The sequence below is a fragment of the Helianthus annuus genome, chromosome 8, assembly GCF_002127325.2.
Source record: "Helianthus annuus cultivar XRQ/B chromosome 8, HanXRQr2.0-SUNRISE, whole genome shotgun sequence".
Classification (NCBI taxonomy): Eukaryota; Viridiplantae; Streptophyta; class Magnoliopsida; order Asterales; family Asteraceae; genus Helianthus; species Helianthus annuus.
The window spans coordinates 11,822,486-11,840,922 of record NC_035440.2 but is presented as its reverse complement, the minus strand read 5'-3'; the positions used below and the strand labels follow the sequence as shown (position 1 = coordinate 11,840,922).

At 32.0% G+C, this 18,437-nt stretch overlaps 1 protein-coding gene across 4 annotated transcripts; it reads left to right on the top strand.

Moving 5' to 3' along the window:
• Positions 1-13,236: 13,236 nt before the first annotated feature.
• LOC110870827 lies at positions 13,237-17,042 on the top strand. Of its 4 annotated transcripts, none has more exons than XM_022119944.2 (7): positions 13,237-13,444; positions 13,665-13,731; positions 15,938-16,118; positions 16,203-16,310; positions 16,385-16,454; positions 16,586-16,672; positions 16,803-17,042. In XM_022119944.2, exons 3-7 carry the CDS (start codon positions 15,988-15,990, stop codon positions 16,896-16,898), a joined length of 492 nt encoding a protein of 163 aa, XP_021975636.1. In that variant the 5' UTR covers positions 13,237-13,444; positions 13,665-13,731; positions 15,938-15,987; the 3' UTR covers positions 16,899-17,042. The 4 variants fall into 4 exon arrangements, 3 of the variants coding, with proteins under 3 accessions (XP_021975636.1, XP_035832329.1, XP_021975637.1); XM_022119945.2 differs by having other exon boundaries at positions 13,239-13,444; positions 15,938-16,098; XR_004864679.1 differs by having other exon boundaries at positions 15,938-16,310; positions 16,590-16,672.
• The last annotated feature ends 1,395 nt before the right edge of the window (positions 17,043-18,437 follow it).

Sequence of the window (18,437 nt, the reverse complement as noted above, 5' to 3'; positions counted from 1 at the left end):
AGCCGTTTTTGCGGGAGGGAAATATTTATATAGAAATTTTTGGGCTAGTTCATCCCAGGTGTTTACCGATCCAGCTGGGAGGGCGTTGAGCCAAGCTTTTGCTCGGTCTTTTCGTAAGAAAGGAAACATTCGGAGGCGGATGGCGTCATTTGATGCTCCATTGATCCGAAAGGTATCACATATTTTTAAGAAATTAGTAATATGTAGATGGGGATCCTCGTCCGCAAGCCCATGGAAGGTTGCAGAGTTTTGGAGCATTTGTATCAAATGCGGCCGAAGTTCGAAGTTATTAGCTTCAACATTCAGTGCATTGATAGCGGCGCCTAGGTTACCTACGGTGGGTCGTAGATAATCCATTAGGGTACGTTGGTCCGCCATTGGAGGTGGATCACCCGAAACTTTCTCTTGTTTTTAGCTTTTAATCTTTTTCTGAGAAAGCGTTCGGGTTCTTCTAGAGGTACTTTTATGTCCTTATTAGAACTGGAGCTCATACACTATGTAGGATTGGCGTCTGGTTCCAAGTCCTGCAATAAAAACAGAAAAGAATGCTGGTCAGAAGGTTCACCACGGCCCCGTGCTCAGCGAGCACGGCCCGTGGTCGGAGTTACAGTAATTGTTTTCCAGATCCCAGTTACTGGAAAGTTGGACACGACCCCGTGTTGCACCGACACGGCCCCGTGGTCAGCCTTCTGTAACTTGGAAAACTAAAAACTGCCAGTAACGATGCTGGGCACGGCCCGTGTCCGACCAGGCACGGCCCGTGCTAAGCTCTGCAGAAGCTGAAAAACTAAGAAAATCCTAAAAATTAAAAAGAAAAATAAAAAATATGACTAGGCCGTTGATTCCTAACTTTCTTAAAATCCTTGTGTCCCCGGCAACGGCGCCAAAAACTTGATGCGTGCGAAGTGTTATATATTTTTAGATATATTTTTTTAAGCCCTTTTTACACTTTTAGCCAAGTTTTAAATTTATAAAACACGATATTTACTAACACTAAACACACATATGGGCAAGTGCACCCATCGTGGACGTAGTATAGTGTTGGTAAGATACCGAGGTCGTCCAAAGACACAAGAGCTTTTAGTACCGGTTTATCCTCAACGTCTAATCAAATAAAAAAGTTAGAAAAGATTTTTAAACTAAGAAAATAAAAACTAACTAAATGCTGAAAAATAAAAATAAAATAAAAACAGATAGACAAGATAAATCACTTGTATCCGACTCGTGTATTAGTATAACCTTTGATTATTTTCGCACTTTTGCACTTGTTTAAGAGATTATCTTAGTTATTGTAGTAGGCCCCTCTTTTGAAGGCGACGTTACCCTCAACCCAGTAGTTTGAGTCAGCAAGGATACAATCCTAAAGGGTTGGATTATTGGAAGATAATGAATTAAGTTATTAATGCAAATTGTGGTAGGCCCCGCTTTTGGCGGTGACGTTACCCTCGGCTAAGTAGTCTGAGTCAGCAGGGATACAGTCCTAAATAGCCGGGTTATAGTATTAATAGTAGTTAACTTATGAGGGGGTCAAAGAGTTTGGATCCCCGCCATCCAATACCTATGGGTATTGAAGGAGATCCTACTAAAATTGACCCAGGTCCCTTGCAGGACCTCTAAACGCTGAACAAGGGCAAGACCCTTACCAAACCGTTCCCTTAACCCCCGACCAGGTAGCCAACATACCTCCATATAGACCGTGGAGATATGAATGGTGAAAATCTTTTATTTTATATAGACAGTAAAATAATGCCAAGACATCACGGACAAACGATAAGGAAAGATCACCTTCAACATAAGGAACTTGTGATTAAAGTTATTAATACAAAACCAAATAAAAAATGCAAAAGATTAAAAATAAAAAGTATTATACTAAACACTTGTCTTCACCAAGTGATGTAAGAGACTTAGGCAAACATGGCCTTTGATTGTCAAGAACTCTTACGATCAATCTTGGATCCCGAGACGACTCACACACTCTATGATGGACAATGGATGATGATGGTGGATGATGGTGTTATGGTGGTGGTGGGTGGTGGATGAAGTGTGAGAGAGGTGGTGTGCCAAGGGATGAGTTGAAATGAAACCAAGCATTCCTATTTATAGGCTGAACAGAAGGCTGGGCACGGCCCCGTGTCCGCTGGACACGCCCCCGTGCCCGTCTGACACTCTCTCTCTTCATTAATTGTAATTCGCAATTACAATTAATGCGCCTGCTATACTTTCGCCACGCCCCCGTGCTCACTGGACACGGCCCCGTAGTGGGCAATAGAAGCTTCTATAGGTTTGTCTTTTCTGCTGCTTCTTGGGCACGGCCACGTGCTGGCTGAGCACGGGGCGTGTTCAGTCTTCTGTTTTCTCTTCTCTGCTTGGGAGGATGCCGTTAGGGCTCGGGCAATCCACTTTTGTTCCGTTTCTTGTATTTATGTTAGAATTAGCTGTATTTTTGCTTCTTTTGTGATTTTGAGCTCATTCCATCCTGAAAATATAAAAGGAAGACAAAAACACTCTTTTTCCAACATTAGTACTCAAAAAGGGTTAGTTTTATGCCTTATTTGATGTAATTTATATGTTGCATTTTACACACATCATTGCAGCATTCCGTTCAAGTTATCCATCTCCTGCTTCTCGAGATCGCTACTTGGTACTATCACCCACATATGTTATAAAACATGAATCGAGATCGCTACTTGGTACGCTCACCCACATATGTTATAAAACATGAATACAACACTTTTTGTTTATTGAGGTGTTTCAACAAACAGAAACCTAAAAGAAATATATAAATATATAACACTAAGCTACTTCAATAATTATTTTTTCTCTGAAGGAAAATTATTTATTTCTTACAAAAATAATTTTATCATTTTGACGCTTTTAATATTTTTATCAACTCCTATTTGAGAAAAGGTACGTTGGTTTACTATTAATTAGCATTTTTTTTGAAGTATATATAAAGATAAAATAAATTTACATAATAAAAGTGAAGTAAAGGTTTTTAATGTCACTCTTTATGCATAAGATTGAGAAATTTAGGCGAAGAACACTTTTTAAAAATATAGTTTTACTGTGGATACTCATTTTTTTGAAGAGCAAATTTGGATCATTGACGTACTACTAGAGTATCATTGTGGCATCAACGGAACCATGCAATCATATCCATCTCCACTAGGCAAATATGGCTATACGCCAATTCAGGAGAAAACACAATAAATATAGGAAAACCCCCTTGTAGGTATTGAACCCACGTCGCAAAGCCTTATTCCACTTCCAAGTGCCACTAGGCTATAAAGCCATCGGCATTTGTGGATACTAATTAATCTTTAAAAATGCAAAAAACATCTTAGGTATACGAATATTCACTACTAGAAAATACACTCTTCTTGACACTCGAACAATGACACGCGCATAATTTATGACATGCAAAAGCGTACGTCAAGAAAAAAATGTCATGGTTTAAAAAATTTAATAAATCTATGACATTCTTTTTTGTGTGTCATGTTTTTACCGTCATAAAAAAAACCAAGATTTATCTTGACACGCAAATAATGACACACGCTCATTTTATGACATTCGAAAGTGTCTGTCAAGAAAAAAAATGTCATGGTTTTACAAAATTCAATATGTTTACGACACACTTTTTTGTGTGTCATCCTTTTAGCGTCATAAAAAACAATATCTATCTTTACATGCGATTAATGACACACGCTTATTTTATGACATTTTAATACGTGTCAAGAAAAAAATGTCATGGTTGTACAAAATTTAAAAATTTATGAAACTTTTTTTGTGTGTCATCTTTTTAGCGTCATAAAAAACATTATATAAACATAAGGGTTAATTTCCTATATCAGTTATTGTTTATGTAATATGGACATCATGGTTAATTTCCAATAGCAGATCACCAGAAAAACTTGAAACTGTTAAAGAGAAAAAATTATACAGACTTATGAAAAGTGATATATATATCTAATATATTAATAAAAAAATTATATTAACAATCTCTAATTTAGGCTCATGAGCTGGGTTAAGCTCGGGCTAGTTTACTTAACGAGCTTGTTTTTTGGTTCAAGCTCGTTACAGTTAGGCTCGTCATAGTGGTTTTGGGATGGCCATGCCGTTTGGTGTTGGTTTTGGAAGGTACCCTATCACTACTACAAAAGTAAAAATTCTGGGCAGCTAATAAAATAAATTTGGGTGGTCTATACCATTAAGCCGCCCAAAATAATGTTTCACAATTTTTCTAGATCATAACCCGCCTAAAACAATTGCCCATCGCCTAAAATATATATGTTTTGAGAGACCCATTAGATTTTGGGCGATTTTTGTGTCGACCGCCCAAAAAGGCAAAAACCATCCATTCATTTTCGTTTTCCCTCCTAACCTAATTCATTTTCATTTTCACCATTCCCTCCTTCCCTTCCTAAACTTCCCTTTTTTCTAACCTTAAGTTGTCTCCCACTTTACCAACATCAGCAAAATTATGACGACGAATCCCCTCGCATATGAGCTAGTGGCTGACGAATAACCACCGCTTCAATCTAACCCCCAAAATCGGGTGACCGAGTCTTAAATCGCTAACGACCACCAACATTGAAATTGCGTCGTGTTAATGCGAAGAAATAAGACCGAAACGTATAACATATAAAAAATAACTACGTCAATTTAGGACATGCGCATTGCGACGAACCTGCCAAATGGGAAAAATAGAAGTAAAAATATTAAATCACACACAAACGTTGCATCGTGCTAACTTGCAAAATTTTGAACGAAACGAAAAAACATTCAACCACACACGCATGTGGCGTCGTGTTAACTCACATAATTTAGTACGAAACGTAAATTGATAATTTGCGAGAGATCAAAAGTGTAGGGGAACAAAGTTGAAAGTAAAAAAGTTGTGATACTAAATTATAAAAAATGAAAAGTTTTTAGATATAAGTAAAAAAAATCAATTTTGTGAGGTTGAAATTGCAAGAAATGGAAAGTTTTGGACAAAAAATAAAAATGTAATTTTTTTTTTGAATACTACCCAAAACGTGTGGTACAACACACTATTCATACAAAAGTTACTCATCTATATATATTAATAAAGGAGATGATTTGGGCAATTTGTCCTTGGATAGTAAAGCCATTTTGCTGATGTGGCATCCATTGGTTTAGTGAACCTTGATTTTGGGAGGGAATTCATGTAATTCTCTATAAACAAACCAATTTCACAAAACACAAACCTAAAACCAAAGAAATACGCGGGATCCGAAAAAGTTTGGGCCGGGTTTCGGGTTTTCCAGATTACCCATTTTGAATATGGGTCCTTTAAATTGTTTTTACTAAATTATTGTGCATACCAATTCTTAATCGGTGATCTTCATTCTCTCTGTTCTCTCTCTTCTACCTACCTTCTCCGATCACAAGCTTAAATCAAGAAATCCTTCACAAATCAAAGCTAAACTACATGATCCAAGCGAAATAGTCTTTGTTTATGTTCTCCGATCACAATCTTCAACCAAGAATCCGGTTCAAATCAAAGGTAAATAGACCAAATCGAACCAAGATCTGCGTTATTTATGTTATTCGACTTTATACAAAGTTGATTTTATAAAGATTGTTTCGATTGCTAAAAACCATTTTTTTTTCTTATTTCTGTAGATCCGATCAAAAAAATTAAAGGTATGTTGTTATTTATGTTATTCAATTGTATACAAAGTTGATTTTATAAAAATTGTTTCGATTGCTAATAACGTTTTCTTTGTTCTTATTTATGTAGATTCGATCAAAAATTAAAGTTTATTTTATAAAAATTAAAGGTATGTTGTTATTTCTGTAATTTTTTTGTTGTTGATGATGACTTTAATTCTCCGATTCTAATCTTATGAATGGATCTATTCTTGATGTCTTCAAAGAGTGATGTTGTTAGTGATTTTATTATTTTGGTTTTTGTTTTTTCTTGAGATCCCCTAAATTTTATGCAACTGCCGGACTCAAAATCTTCGTCGAACTGAAGAGGTAAGTTTAATTTTATGGTTGTTTTGGTGTTTTTTGATCCGATAATTGTTATAGGTTAAATCGTTTATGCTAATCTGTATAACTTTTTAGTTATTTTTATTATTTTTTATTTTTGAAAATCTAACTAAGATATTTTTTAAAATTTGAATGTCTTTGTATTCTTAGTAACAAATTTTGTATTGTATTAACTATCAATCCATTAAAGATTTCGTTATTTCCTTTTTTTAGTATGCTAATTTTCTGGAATTAAGGTTTCTATTTCTATAAATAAATGGTGATTTATTTTTAGTATGATAATTTACGGGATTGGATGATAGTTATTTAATTTTCAGAATTCAAATTTTAAATTTTAAAATTTGAGGTTTCTATTTTAAATTTTAAAATTTTGAGCAAATTTTAAATTTCGTTAGTGATTTATTTTTAGTATGATAATTTCCGGAATAAAGGTTTCTATTTCTATAAATAAATGGTGTTACGTTTTTTGAAACTTCAAATTTAAAATTTTAAGGTTTCTATTTCTATTTCCGAAATTCAAATTTTAAATTTAAAATTTTGAATAATTTTAAATTTCGTTAGTGATTTATTTTTAGTATGATAATTTCCGGAATTAAGGTTTCTATTTCTATTTCCGGAATTCAAATTTTTAATTTAAAATTTTGAGTAATTTTAAATTTCTTTAGTGATTTATTTTTGAAACCTCAAATTTAAATTTTAGTGACTTATTTTTAGTATGATAATTTTCCGGAATTAAGGTTTCTATTTCTATAAATAAATAGTGATTTATTTTTAGTATGATAATTTTTAGTATGATAATTTACGGGATTGGATGTTAGTGATTTTTTAGTTATTTTTATTAGGGGAATTGGCCTGTAATAATCCCACCAAGACCTTATTGGCCATTAATAATCACACCTCAGAATATTCCCTCCACCAGTCCCACCTTTCACCTATTTTTCCTACAATGGTCCCCCGTTAAAAAAACTTAACGGAGTTAAGCTTTTTTCCAAATTACAAACAAATTTTTTAGGGCTTTTGATCAGAACGATGATACGAATCCATTGATGTAAAACTTACTTTGAATTGATGTTTCAAGTGACTTGATTTTGGTTAATTGAAAAATTAAACACCCGAATTGAAGCGTTGTTTTCATCGTTTGGAGCATCGTTTCGAGGCAAGTTTTACATCAATGGACTCGTATCGTCGTTCTAATCGAAAGCCCTAAAAAATCTGTATGTAATTTGGAAAAAAGCTTAACTCCGTTAAGGTTTTTTAATGGGGGACCATTGTAGGAAAAATAGGTGAAAGGTGGGACTGGTGGGGGAATATTCTGAGGTGGGATTATTAATGGCCAATAAGGTCCAGGTGGGATTATTACAGGCCAATTTCCCTTTTTATTATGATATTTTTATTATTTCTATTTCAAGTTGCCATGGCTTAATGCTCATCTTTCAAAGATCTGGCCTTTTGTTAACAAGGTTAGTTGATTGTATTCAATGGTTATTTGATGCTTTAGTTGAGTGGTGTATGTCTGTATTTTAGGTTTTTGATATTTATTATTGTAAATGTTAGTAGATATTTTTTTATTGTAAATGATATGTCCACATAATTTGCAGGTATGTAATCTATAGTAGATATTTATTTATTGTAAATGTTTAATGTCAATTTTTGATGAATTTTATTTTTTTTTATATGTAGATCGAACATGTTATAGGTGTATTTAATCAATAATCTATAAAAAGATTTAAGGTAAAACTACATGATTAAGGTTAAATATTGTTTCTTTATGTTGTTCGATCTTCAATTTATTCAAGAAAAGTTATGTTTTTGATGTTGAAAACTGTTTTGGTAGCTGCTAATGTTTGTTGTTCTTCTTATATTTTTGTAGATCATTAGACATATAGTCAAGGTATGTAATCAATATTAGATTGTTTGTTTTTCATCATGATTCATATGAAATGATGTTTTGTAAAAAATTTATTTACTGTTTTTGAAATTCGGACTCGGAATGTTCGTCTACCAAAACAGGTTAGTTAAATGTTGTTGGTATTGTTTGTTTTTTATATGTATACTCTTTCTTATTCTTATTAAATTTTCTGTTTAGGCATAATTTTGAAACTTTATGTCATTATCTTTTGAAGTTCATATTGTTAGTTTTGTCAATTATGAGTTTTTCTATTTACGTTTAAAGATATCTTTAATTTCTTTCTAAAGATGTTTTTGTTTCCATAAACACATTACTGTTTTAAGGTTAATTTTTCTATTCTCAATTATAACTCGGTTTCTGTAATTAGACATTGTTTCTATAAATAAGTTACCGTTATATTTTTTTTAAATTCCTTTATTTCTTTGCGGTTATGGATCCTAAAACAACGCTCCAAACGTTTTTATAGTTGATTGATGAATATGATCCTATATAAAAATCGGACTCCGATAATTCCTCAAACAAAAGAGGTTAGTTAAATTTTATAGTTTTTTTTTTATCTTTTTTAAGTTTGTAATATTTAATTTTATCCTTTCTGTTCAGTATTTTTTTTTAAATTAGTAATATATGTTCTGAATGATTTATGGTTTGTATTTTCCCATGGTTAACCGTTAATCTTTTGTGAAATTCGTACTCGGAATGTTCATCTACCAAAACAGGTTAGTTAAATGTTGTTGGTATTGTTTGTTTTTAGATGTATAGTCTTTCTTATTTCTTATTAAATTTTATGTGACTAATTTTTTTTTTAAATTAGTAATATATGTTCTGAATGATTTATTGTTTGTATTTTCCCATGGTGAATCCTCAATCTTTTTTGAAATTCTGACTCGGAATGTTCGTCTACCAAAACAGGTTAGTTAAATGTTGTTGGTATTGTTTGTATTTTGATATGTATACTCTTTCTTATTTCTTATTAAATGTTCTGTTTAGGCATAATTTTGAAACTTTATGTCATTATCTTTTGAAGTTCATATTGTTAGTTTTGTCAATTATGAGTTTTTCTATTTATGTTTAAATATACCTTTAATTTCTTTCTAAAGATGCTTTTGTTTCCATAAATACATTACTGTTTTAAAGGTTGATTTTTGTATTCTCAATTATAACTCGGTTTATGTAATTAGAAATTGTTTCTATATTAAGTTACCGTTATATTTTAAAAAAAAAAATTCCTTTATTCCTTTGTAGTTATGGATCCTAAAAACACAGCTCCAATCGTTTTTAAAGTTGATTGATGACTATGATCCTATATTTTTGGTATGTTTCTTTAGTTTTCATTTTATCAACAGACAATAAGTTATTTAAGCTTATATGTTTTTTGTATCGATTCATAGGAAGTACCGTATGATTTTGCAAGCTTATTGTGGGGAGGAAAAGTTCCATATGGTCAATGTCTTGAACTTATTGATGATGACTTATGCAGTTGCAGGAGTCTGAATCTTCTTCGAACACAACAGGTAAGTTAATTTTATCGTTTTTTTGGTGTTTGATCCAGTATAATGATAGTTTTCAACGTTTATGCCAATCTCTATAATTTTCAAGTTATTTTTTTTATTTTTTTTGGCAAATCTAACTATGATATTTTTTTAAATTTGAAAATCTTTGTTTTTTTACTAATAAATTTTGTATTGTATTAATATGTATTAATGATTCTTTTGTTTTGGTTTTTTATTTCTGTTTTTCTTTTTTCATGATTAACTAATAAATTTTATATTGTGTTAATTTTGAATCCATTAAAGATTATGTAAATTTTTAGTGTGTGAAATGTATTTACGGAATATTGATTGTGTTTCTAAAAATAAATAGGTTTACAATTTTTTTGAAACCGTTCATTTTTAATTATTTGTTTTAGAAGTTTCTCCCGATATTATAAGTTTATTTCTATAAATAGTTTACCGTTTTAATTTTTAAAAAGCCTTCATATTTAATTTCCAGATATGGATCAGAGTAACAAATGTCCTTCATTTTTAAAGCTTATTGAGGAAGATGACCCATTATTTTTGGTATGTTTATTTGTTTTCTAATCATTTTTTTGTCATTGTTTTTTTTTCTTATTTTGTTAAATTTCATTACTATTCGTATTAGATTGTTAAACATTTTATTCCCTTATAAGTAGTTCAAAGATGATTGGGATAAAAAAACTGAACCGAAAGGGAAAGCAAGTGTTCTTTTGTGATGAAAATCAAAGTTGAAAGGTTTGTGTTCATTTACTAAATTATAGGAGTTTGTAATTAACTGAATTGTTCTACCTTTATTTTTTCATTTTCAAAGGTTAATGTTTTATGTTTCTTAAGATGATCCGAAGGGGAAATCAAATGTTGTTGTGGATGAAAATCTAACTTTAAAGGTTTTTGTTCACTTAGTTAATTATAGTTTTATGAATTTAAGTGGATTACTTTACATTTTTTTATTTATATTTTTACCTTTTTTCAGGTCAAAAGCAAGCTTGAGATGGATCTGGACAAATTTTTTATACCGAATAATAAATCTCATGTATACCTGGTTATTTAAGTATTATATAATGCAATTCCATTAAATAAGTAGATCATTCCACTTATTCTGCATGTATATAATCAAGATTTGATTGTTATGTATTTTAAATCTTTAATTGCAATATTTTTTGATCATTTATATGTATTTTTCGTGTTGTTGATGATTATTTAAGTTTGTTCGATTATAATGTTTATGAATGGATCTATTATTTGATGTGGAGGAGGTAGGGGTTTGGGTACTACAAGTTGTAAGGGGGTCTATGGTGAGGCCAAGTTTAGACACGGACAATCTTATAAAGTTGTTTCACGGTTTTGAATTCGTTGAAACTCGAGCTTAATCGATTGGAAATTGAAGTCACAGGTGATTAATGCAAAATGATTTTGGCGTTTGGTTCGAAATGATGTTTTTTTTTTGAACGGCCAACAAACTCAATCCCGAGCACTCTCGGGGCACCCACTGGACAAACGGAGTACTCCGAGAGTAACCCGAGTCCACCACCAATTCCGGGGAAAACCCGGTAACCTACCCGCCCGTAGGCACGGCGGTGAAATTACCGGTAAAACCCGTTTGGCTCAAGGATCCAACCCAGGTTTCCCTGGGTCTCCTATCATTGCCCACCAATGCCTCACTCTGCACCAAGTGGGAGTCGAACTTGCATCTCTCAAGAGAAATGCAAGCCCTCCACCACTTGATCTAGAGATCATAAAATAAGAAACATATGATGTTTACTTATGTTTCTTATTTTATGAGATTACATTTTTTATTTACTAATCTAATCATACAATAAGAAAACGAAAATTACAAATTTTATATTACTCTTATCCTTAGTTAATTTTCATGAAAGTAACACTAATTATTTATTTTAAATATTTTGTACAAATAAGTTACAATTTTATATTTAGTTTATAAAATATCCTGATTATAGAAATTAGATTGTAGTATTGACTAATTTAAAAAAATCTTAATCTTTCTAAATTTAACATCCTTTCTATAATTAAGCTCATTAATTTGATTGTAATTGATTTGTAATGATGTCATTATTTATTCCTTAAATAGGTTATGTCTATAAATAGAAAAAAATTACATACTTCTTCATTTTATCTTCAAGTTTCTTTGAATCTTGATTCTGACTTTTTCTACGTTGTCATATTTTTTCTATCACTCTTTAAATTTCCAGTAAGTTTTCATGTATTGTACTATCATTTCTACGTATTTTCATGTTTTCCATTGATGATAAATCTATGTTAGTTTTAATTATTTTTTTAGAAGATAAAAGTTTTGATTCTATAATTATAACCGTGTGTTATGATGTTTTATTTTAGCTTTCTGCTGGTGTTTAGAAAATGTATAATGCGTTCAAACAACTATATTCATCTTCTTCTGAACTTTCAATGAATGTCGTCGCTAATGATTGTTCCTTTGCTTCTTATTTTGTTTTATCATATATTATTGTTTAAAACATTGAAGAGACTAATGAAATTCTTTTTTCCCAAAATCTTTCAGATTTCAGATGTTGATTCTCTTACGTTATGAAAGGTAATTCAATATTGTTCTCAATTTTACATGTATTCTTACGTTTTAAAACTTAATCCATATTGATTTTTAATTTTTTGTTACTCCTTACTTTACCTCTTTAATTTTTTTGGAATTGAGTTAGAACTTATATAATAATGCAAAAAACATATAAACAACCACATTTTAATTTATAAATATATATATTTGAACATCGATAATCAACAAGCATTTAGATTCGATACCACTATTAGATATATTCAAAAATATGGTATTTGTCATGATGATATACCACTAATTGTCTTTAAGCTTAAACTACCAACAACCAAAATAAAACATGATAAGAAGAGAACTTGCATGTCCAAAAAAAAGATACATAAAAGCAGTAGCACAAAAGAGTCATGATTTCTTCTTCACAAACACCTTCAACATTATCTTATAAGATTACATGTTAACCTACATTAATTGCATCCATGTGTGATTAGATCAGGAGATTTCCTGAACTTACAAATGTGCTATAACCGTTTTCCTAACCGTACATGGTTGGTTGTTATGGAAAAACATGGTCAAAATATTTATATGACTACTGGATGGAATCAAATTAAAGAAGACATGAAAATTGAAGATGAACATTTTATTATCTTCGACATGATTTCGGAGTCAAAATTTGATATAATGGTTTTTAGAGGCACAGAAGATTTGGTCCGTATTCCTGAATGACGTCTTGCACGTGTTAAAGTAGAATTTAAAGAAGAAGTTAATGAAGAAGTTGCTGCTTAAAGTGTTTAGTATTAGGGTTTATAAATGTTTTTCTCAGTATTACATTTTATAAATGTTTACTTCTACAGACGTTCGTATCATTGATTAATCTACCATATTCATCATGAAATTTTCATTTATTCATATATATGTATATATTTATTTTTTTAGAAACATAGATTAACAACCCGGGAGTATTCCCGGGTTATAACCTAGTTAATGGTATATAAATAATAAATTACATTTATAATATTAAAATAATACATATTTTATTTATACATGTATGGCCTTTTAGACCAAACTAACTCATTATTGGCTAATCAGATATAAAAAAAAATAAATACAATATATACTTTACTGTACGTAAAAGGTTACCTATATCAATAATTAAGTATCTATTATTTGTATGAATGAAAGAATTAAAAAACAATGTATACAGCTCATTATCAAAACTTATTTTAAAGAATTCATTTAAATGGAAAATAGAAACTCCCTCCGATGTTTCCCGCTTCCTAATTCCCCTACCCCTAGTTTTACTCTTCCATTCTGATTTTCCCCACGATGCGCACATCTTGACCATCTATTTGATTGAAACCGCTACCGCCGCGAACGACCATCAACAGGCGACCCAACGTCATCGCTTGAATCGTCTAACATTGCTTTAGCCACTGGTATGGTGCTATTGCGATTGCGAATCAGGTATAATCAAACCATCTTTCCCTTATATTTTTGGTTATGATTCTAGAATCTTGGTTTATCATTATGGTTTGTATTAGTGTTAATGACTTAATGTATATGTTTGTATGTATATGTATTAGTATTGATTATATATTTATATGTATATACTGGCGTTTATATGTAATAGCTTTTGTAATATGCATATATACACAATGGCCATCTCTTTATGTATATATATTAGGTTTGAAGATGCACACCAACTGCTCGATGAAACGCTTCAACCAAACTGACTTCTATTTAACATAGAGGTAAATGAATCCGATGCTTTTTTTTTTATAAAGATTGTGTTAAATGATTTTTTGAAATGCTCTGTTAGCGAATCAACCTTGATTTACACTCTTTGCATTAAATTCATGGATAAAGTCAATTATGTTTTTTTTAAATGCACACTTAGGTAATGGACACTGATATACACTCATAACATCGTGCTAGAGGATGTATTTGGTGTCACAATTTTAGTTTAGTTGTGTTCTTAAAATGTATGCTTTGCACTTGAGTATAAAGTTTTGGCCACTGTTTACTTGCTGATATAACTAAGAAGATGTTTATTGTTGTTTTGTGTTTGGAAAATAGTTAAGATATCCAAAGTTCACATGTGTCTCTAGTGCTTTTTTAATTATCATTAGGGCGAAAGGGGTGCACCCCTCATGAGATGGGGGAAATTTTCACCCACCCAATTATGATGTGCCATGTCAATTCTCCTCTTAATACACCACTCTTGCCCAAAAACATTAGGAGTGGTTTCACCCAAACTATTTTTTTTTTAAAAAAAAGGAAAAGAAAAGAAAAAGGCATGATTGGTTAAAAGATAGTGGGCCCCACCATTACATCCTCTACCTCTTGTTCCCCGCAATTAGCAAGTAGTCCCCGCTTAAGACCTCCCCGTGCGGCAAAGATAGTGATGGCGGCACCCTCCACTCGTGGCAATTCCCCCCCCCCCCCCCCCCCCCCCCCCCCCCCGCATGCTTTGCCGCATCGACCCCGTATACCCTTAGACAATGTTACTACTAATTTTAATAGGCATTTCAACCATAGTTATCAAAGGCGCGACATGCACTCAAGGCGCTAAGGCTCGGCCTAGGGCCTAGGCGAAAGGCGCAAAAAAAGCGTCGACAACAAATCCGTGAAAAATACGGACTTTAGATTATTATTTTTTTATTTAGCAATAATTTCTGTATTTGTTTTTTTTTCGTTTTTTTATTTTTTTAGCAATATAATTTTTTTATCTAATAAAATTTTATTAGTTTTAATTTTAAAAAATTAATAATTGGGTAATCATTAATGGGGCATTATTGGGCATTATCCCACTACACCCGTTTATGAAAAACGCCCCATAATCCCCATGGCTGAGTGGGCTGTCACATGGCGCAAAACGCCCAAGGGTGGGGGCATTATTTGGGTTTTCCACTACACATGGTCTAACTTAGATCTTGATATTTTAGTGATATTCTTTTGGAAAGGCTAATAATTTAGTGATATAATCGGTTGCTCAGAAAAATAGGGATTCACGAATTAAAAAAAAAAAAATAGGGACTAATTAGCAATTATCAGCGCTCTAAATACTTAGGAAGTAGAAGCGCATTCAATGCGCTTCGCCCAGAAAAATCGCCTAGGCGCCAAAGTCGACCGCTTTTGATAACTATGATTTCAACTAGCTTTGTATTTTTCATAGCACTACATAGCAGTAACTTATATAGAAAAGAAAAGATTGCTATCCCATCACCTATATGGTAAAAAGCTAGTTGTTTAATGTATAGAAATCATGAAGGTTTGAGTCTAAATTATACGTGGCAAAGTGGGTGGGCCGAATGGGTTCGGGTCATGATGGGCTTGGGTAGGAACGAGGTATTTTTTAAAAACTAATTATTGGTTCAGATGAGAACATGTTTGACAAAAATGGATATGAGTTGCAGCAAGATTGTCTTACAAAACCATAATGAATTTAAAGATAGCAAAGATTACTGATTTGAAATCGAAAAACTTAAATATTAGAAACCTTACATATATGAAAGAAGTTTAAAGCATTGTCCATTCTGCATTTGGGGCTAGTTATTATGTAATAATCTGATGAATTGCTTGAATACTTTATTATGTAATAATTAAATCCGCTTTTACTTCCCTTAAATAAACCTTTTGAAATGCTTTTTTTTACATAGCAAGTGCCTTTACCTGATTAGTTAGTTTTTACCTTTTAACAGCTAATTCTCTTATGCAGTTGCTTAACGATCTTTTTGCTCTTTCTTAATTTGCTCATACTAAAGTGTGAGTATGATCTATTTGGGCATGATAGTTACATATACTTAAATTGTGATGATTTTGAAGCGATTTTTACATTCACCGAGCTGACCGATGTTGTCATCACTTCTTATATAATGCAAGTACCTATATCTAGTATAAATTACCGTTCGTAAAACAAAATTATTTATTGATTCGGTTTATATATGTTAACTGCAGGTTCCTGTATAAGCAAAAAAGAGCAAATACATGATTGTGGAATATGTTTTATGAACCCGTCTGCAATTTCGCGGGCTGATCAACGCAAATCCAAACACATCGAGGATCCAAGTAGAGCGGTTGCAGATCGATTGTATAAAAGAAAGGGCAATGGCATCATTGTATTGCCCTACAACCCCGGGTTTGATTTTCCTTTTAAATAAGTATCCGTAAAGGCCTATTATCTTAATTTATTTTGATTGAATTTTGGATTTTGATTTTGAAGAAACCATTGGGTGTTGGCAGTACTAAACCTGAAAACAACTACTTGCTATTATCTTGATTCCTTACGGCCTAGAAGTGTCGATGAGCTGTTGAGGCAAATTATTGATACGTAAGTAATACAATTATCATAATGGATGATAAAAGAGTTGGAATATACTTTGATATAATTTTGATTTTTTACAGGGCAATGGCCGTGTATGCTTCAGAAAGTGGTGCCAACATAAGGGTTAAACTTGTATGGATTAACGCTAGGGTAAGCACTTAATCCCTTATGTAAACTGTGGTTATAATGATATTGTAAATATTGACACCCTTTAGTTTAAACTTAAATCGCAATGGTTTCACATTTCTTGATATATTTAATTGTGGTGGCGTCCACGTCAGCCAGGAGGCACTGAATGCGGCTACTATGTGATGAAGTTCATGAAGGAGATAGCTTACGAAGGAGTTGAAATACTTGACAATGATAATGTAAGTTTAGGCATATTTTAGTCTGTATATTAGAGACATATGTACTTATATATCCAAACAAATGCTTAAATTCATATATTAGGATTAAATTCTGATTTTTAAGATTTATTTTATTTAATTGGTGTCTCAGGTTGGGAAAGGAGTAGAAGAATACTCGGCTGCGGATATGGATGGCATTCGTGAAGATTGGTCGACTTATGCGGTTAACTCTATTTTTAAGTTATAAACCGTATTTTAGGTGTTGATAATGTATTGACAAACAATTCTCTTTTTGTTAACTTTAAAATATTTGTAGTATACTTGACAAATGATTATGTAATGGATTGTTTTGGTATATATATATATATGTGTGTATTTGTTTTATGAAAAAGATTTATTGTTTTTGTTATTACAGGGCAAATTAGTAATTTTATAAAAAAAATTATATAATTAAAAGCATGACACGCGTAAATGAATATCATACGTATGTGTCATAAATGCTTGTCATGAACGTGTGTCATTAAAAAGTGTCATAAAATGAGTGTCATGAATGTGTGTCATAAAATGAGTGTCATGAATGTGTGTCATAAAATGAGTGTCATGAATGTGTGTCATGAATGCGTGTCATTAAATGTGTGTCATGAAAACATGACACACAAATGCATGTCATGTTAATTTTATGACTCCTCAATCAATGACTCGCATTTGCGTGTCATAAAGACCCTTTTATGACACGCAATGCATGTCAAGAAAAATGTTTTTTCTAGTAGTGATTTTAGTAAAAACTAGTGGTGGAGACCTGCCGCGAAGCGGTAGAGGATTAGATTACATCAATATATGGGTTAACGCAACCTAATTATATTCGGATATATAACATAATATATTTAATAATGCTGATTGTTTACAATGTTAAACAAAACTTACAATCAACTATCCTAACTATGTACACATATAACTTTATTTTTTCGTTAACATTGGTAGGCCGTGCGAAATGCGCGACAAACGCGTCTAATTCAACCTGGAGTGCAACCTGTTTTTGTCATATGTCAGTGTTTCTTTCAGCGGTTTAGTTTCTCATTAATCATCTGAACCGACTCGACAAACTCCTCACGCAGGCTAGCAACTCTTTTGAACACATCCACATAATGGTTTGAGGTTGACATGCTAACGAAGAAGGTAAAAAATCAATTATTACATTACAAGTAAAAATAAACATTATGCGAACAATGGTAAGTAAAAACAACTTGGCTAGAACAAACTAAAACAACCCTTTGGTGCATACAATGTTGGAAAATTATAATAATGTGAATGGAAATTAATTTAGTGATAAATAATGGACTCTTCATGGTGACTAACTCTTGAGTAGAGTTTTTATGTCACTTGATTAGCTTTTATTAGAGTTTTTATGTCTCTAATTAAATCACTAATTAAGTGAAACTTTATTAGAGTTTTATGTCTCTAATAAATCACCAATTAAGAGTGTAACTCTTCACTACCCACATCTCTTGTAAAAATGGTAGGCTATATGCCTTATTGGTATGATGAGAAAACTACAAGGAAAAAAAAATTTGCATGAAGAATTCTTGGAGAAGTGGTGAAGACTTGAAGACCCATGTGTTGGGTACTTAGAGAGATATGTTTTCTCTATTCAATTTCACCACCTTCATATCATTATTTTCCACAAGTTCTAACACTATAATTTTATCTGGTGTAACCTCGGGCGCGTGGCCATTTCCGGCAGTACATACTGCTTCGGCTGTTGTACCCTGTGAAACAGACGCGTCAT

What these genes read in the sequence shown, in the direction of transcription:
- LOC110870827 (XM_035976436.1), top strand. Translation starts at nt 15,988, where the DNA reads ATGAACCCGTCTGCAATTTCGCGGGCTGATCAACGCAAATCCAAACAC. An exon ending in GTATTGCCCTACAACCCCGG is followed by an intron (nt 16,119 to 16,202) that starts GTTTGATTTTCC and finishes TTGATTTTGAAG; the next exon opens with AAACCATTGGGTGTTGGCAG. An exon ending in TTGAGGCAAATTATTGATAC is followed by an intron (nt 16,311 to 16,384) that starts GTAAGTAATACA and finishes GATTTTTTACAG; the next exon opens with GGCAATGGCCGTGTATGCTT.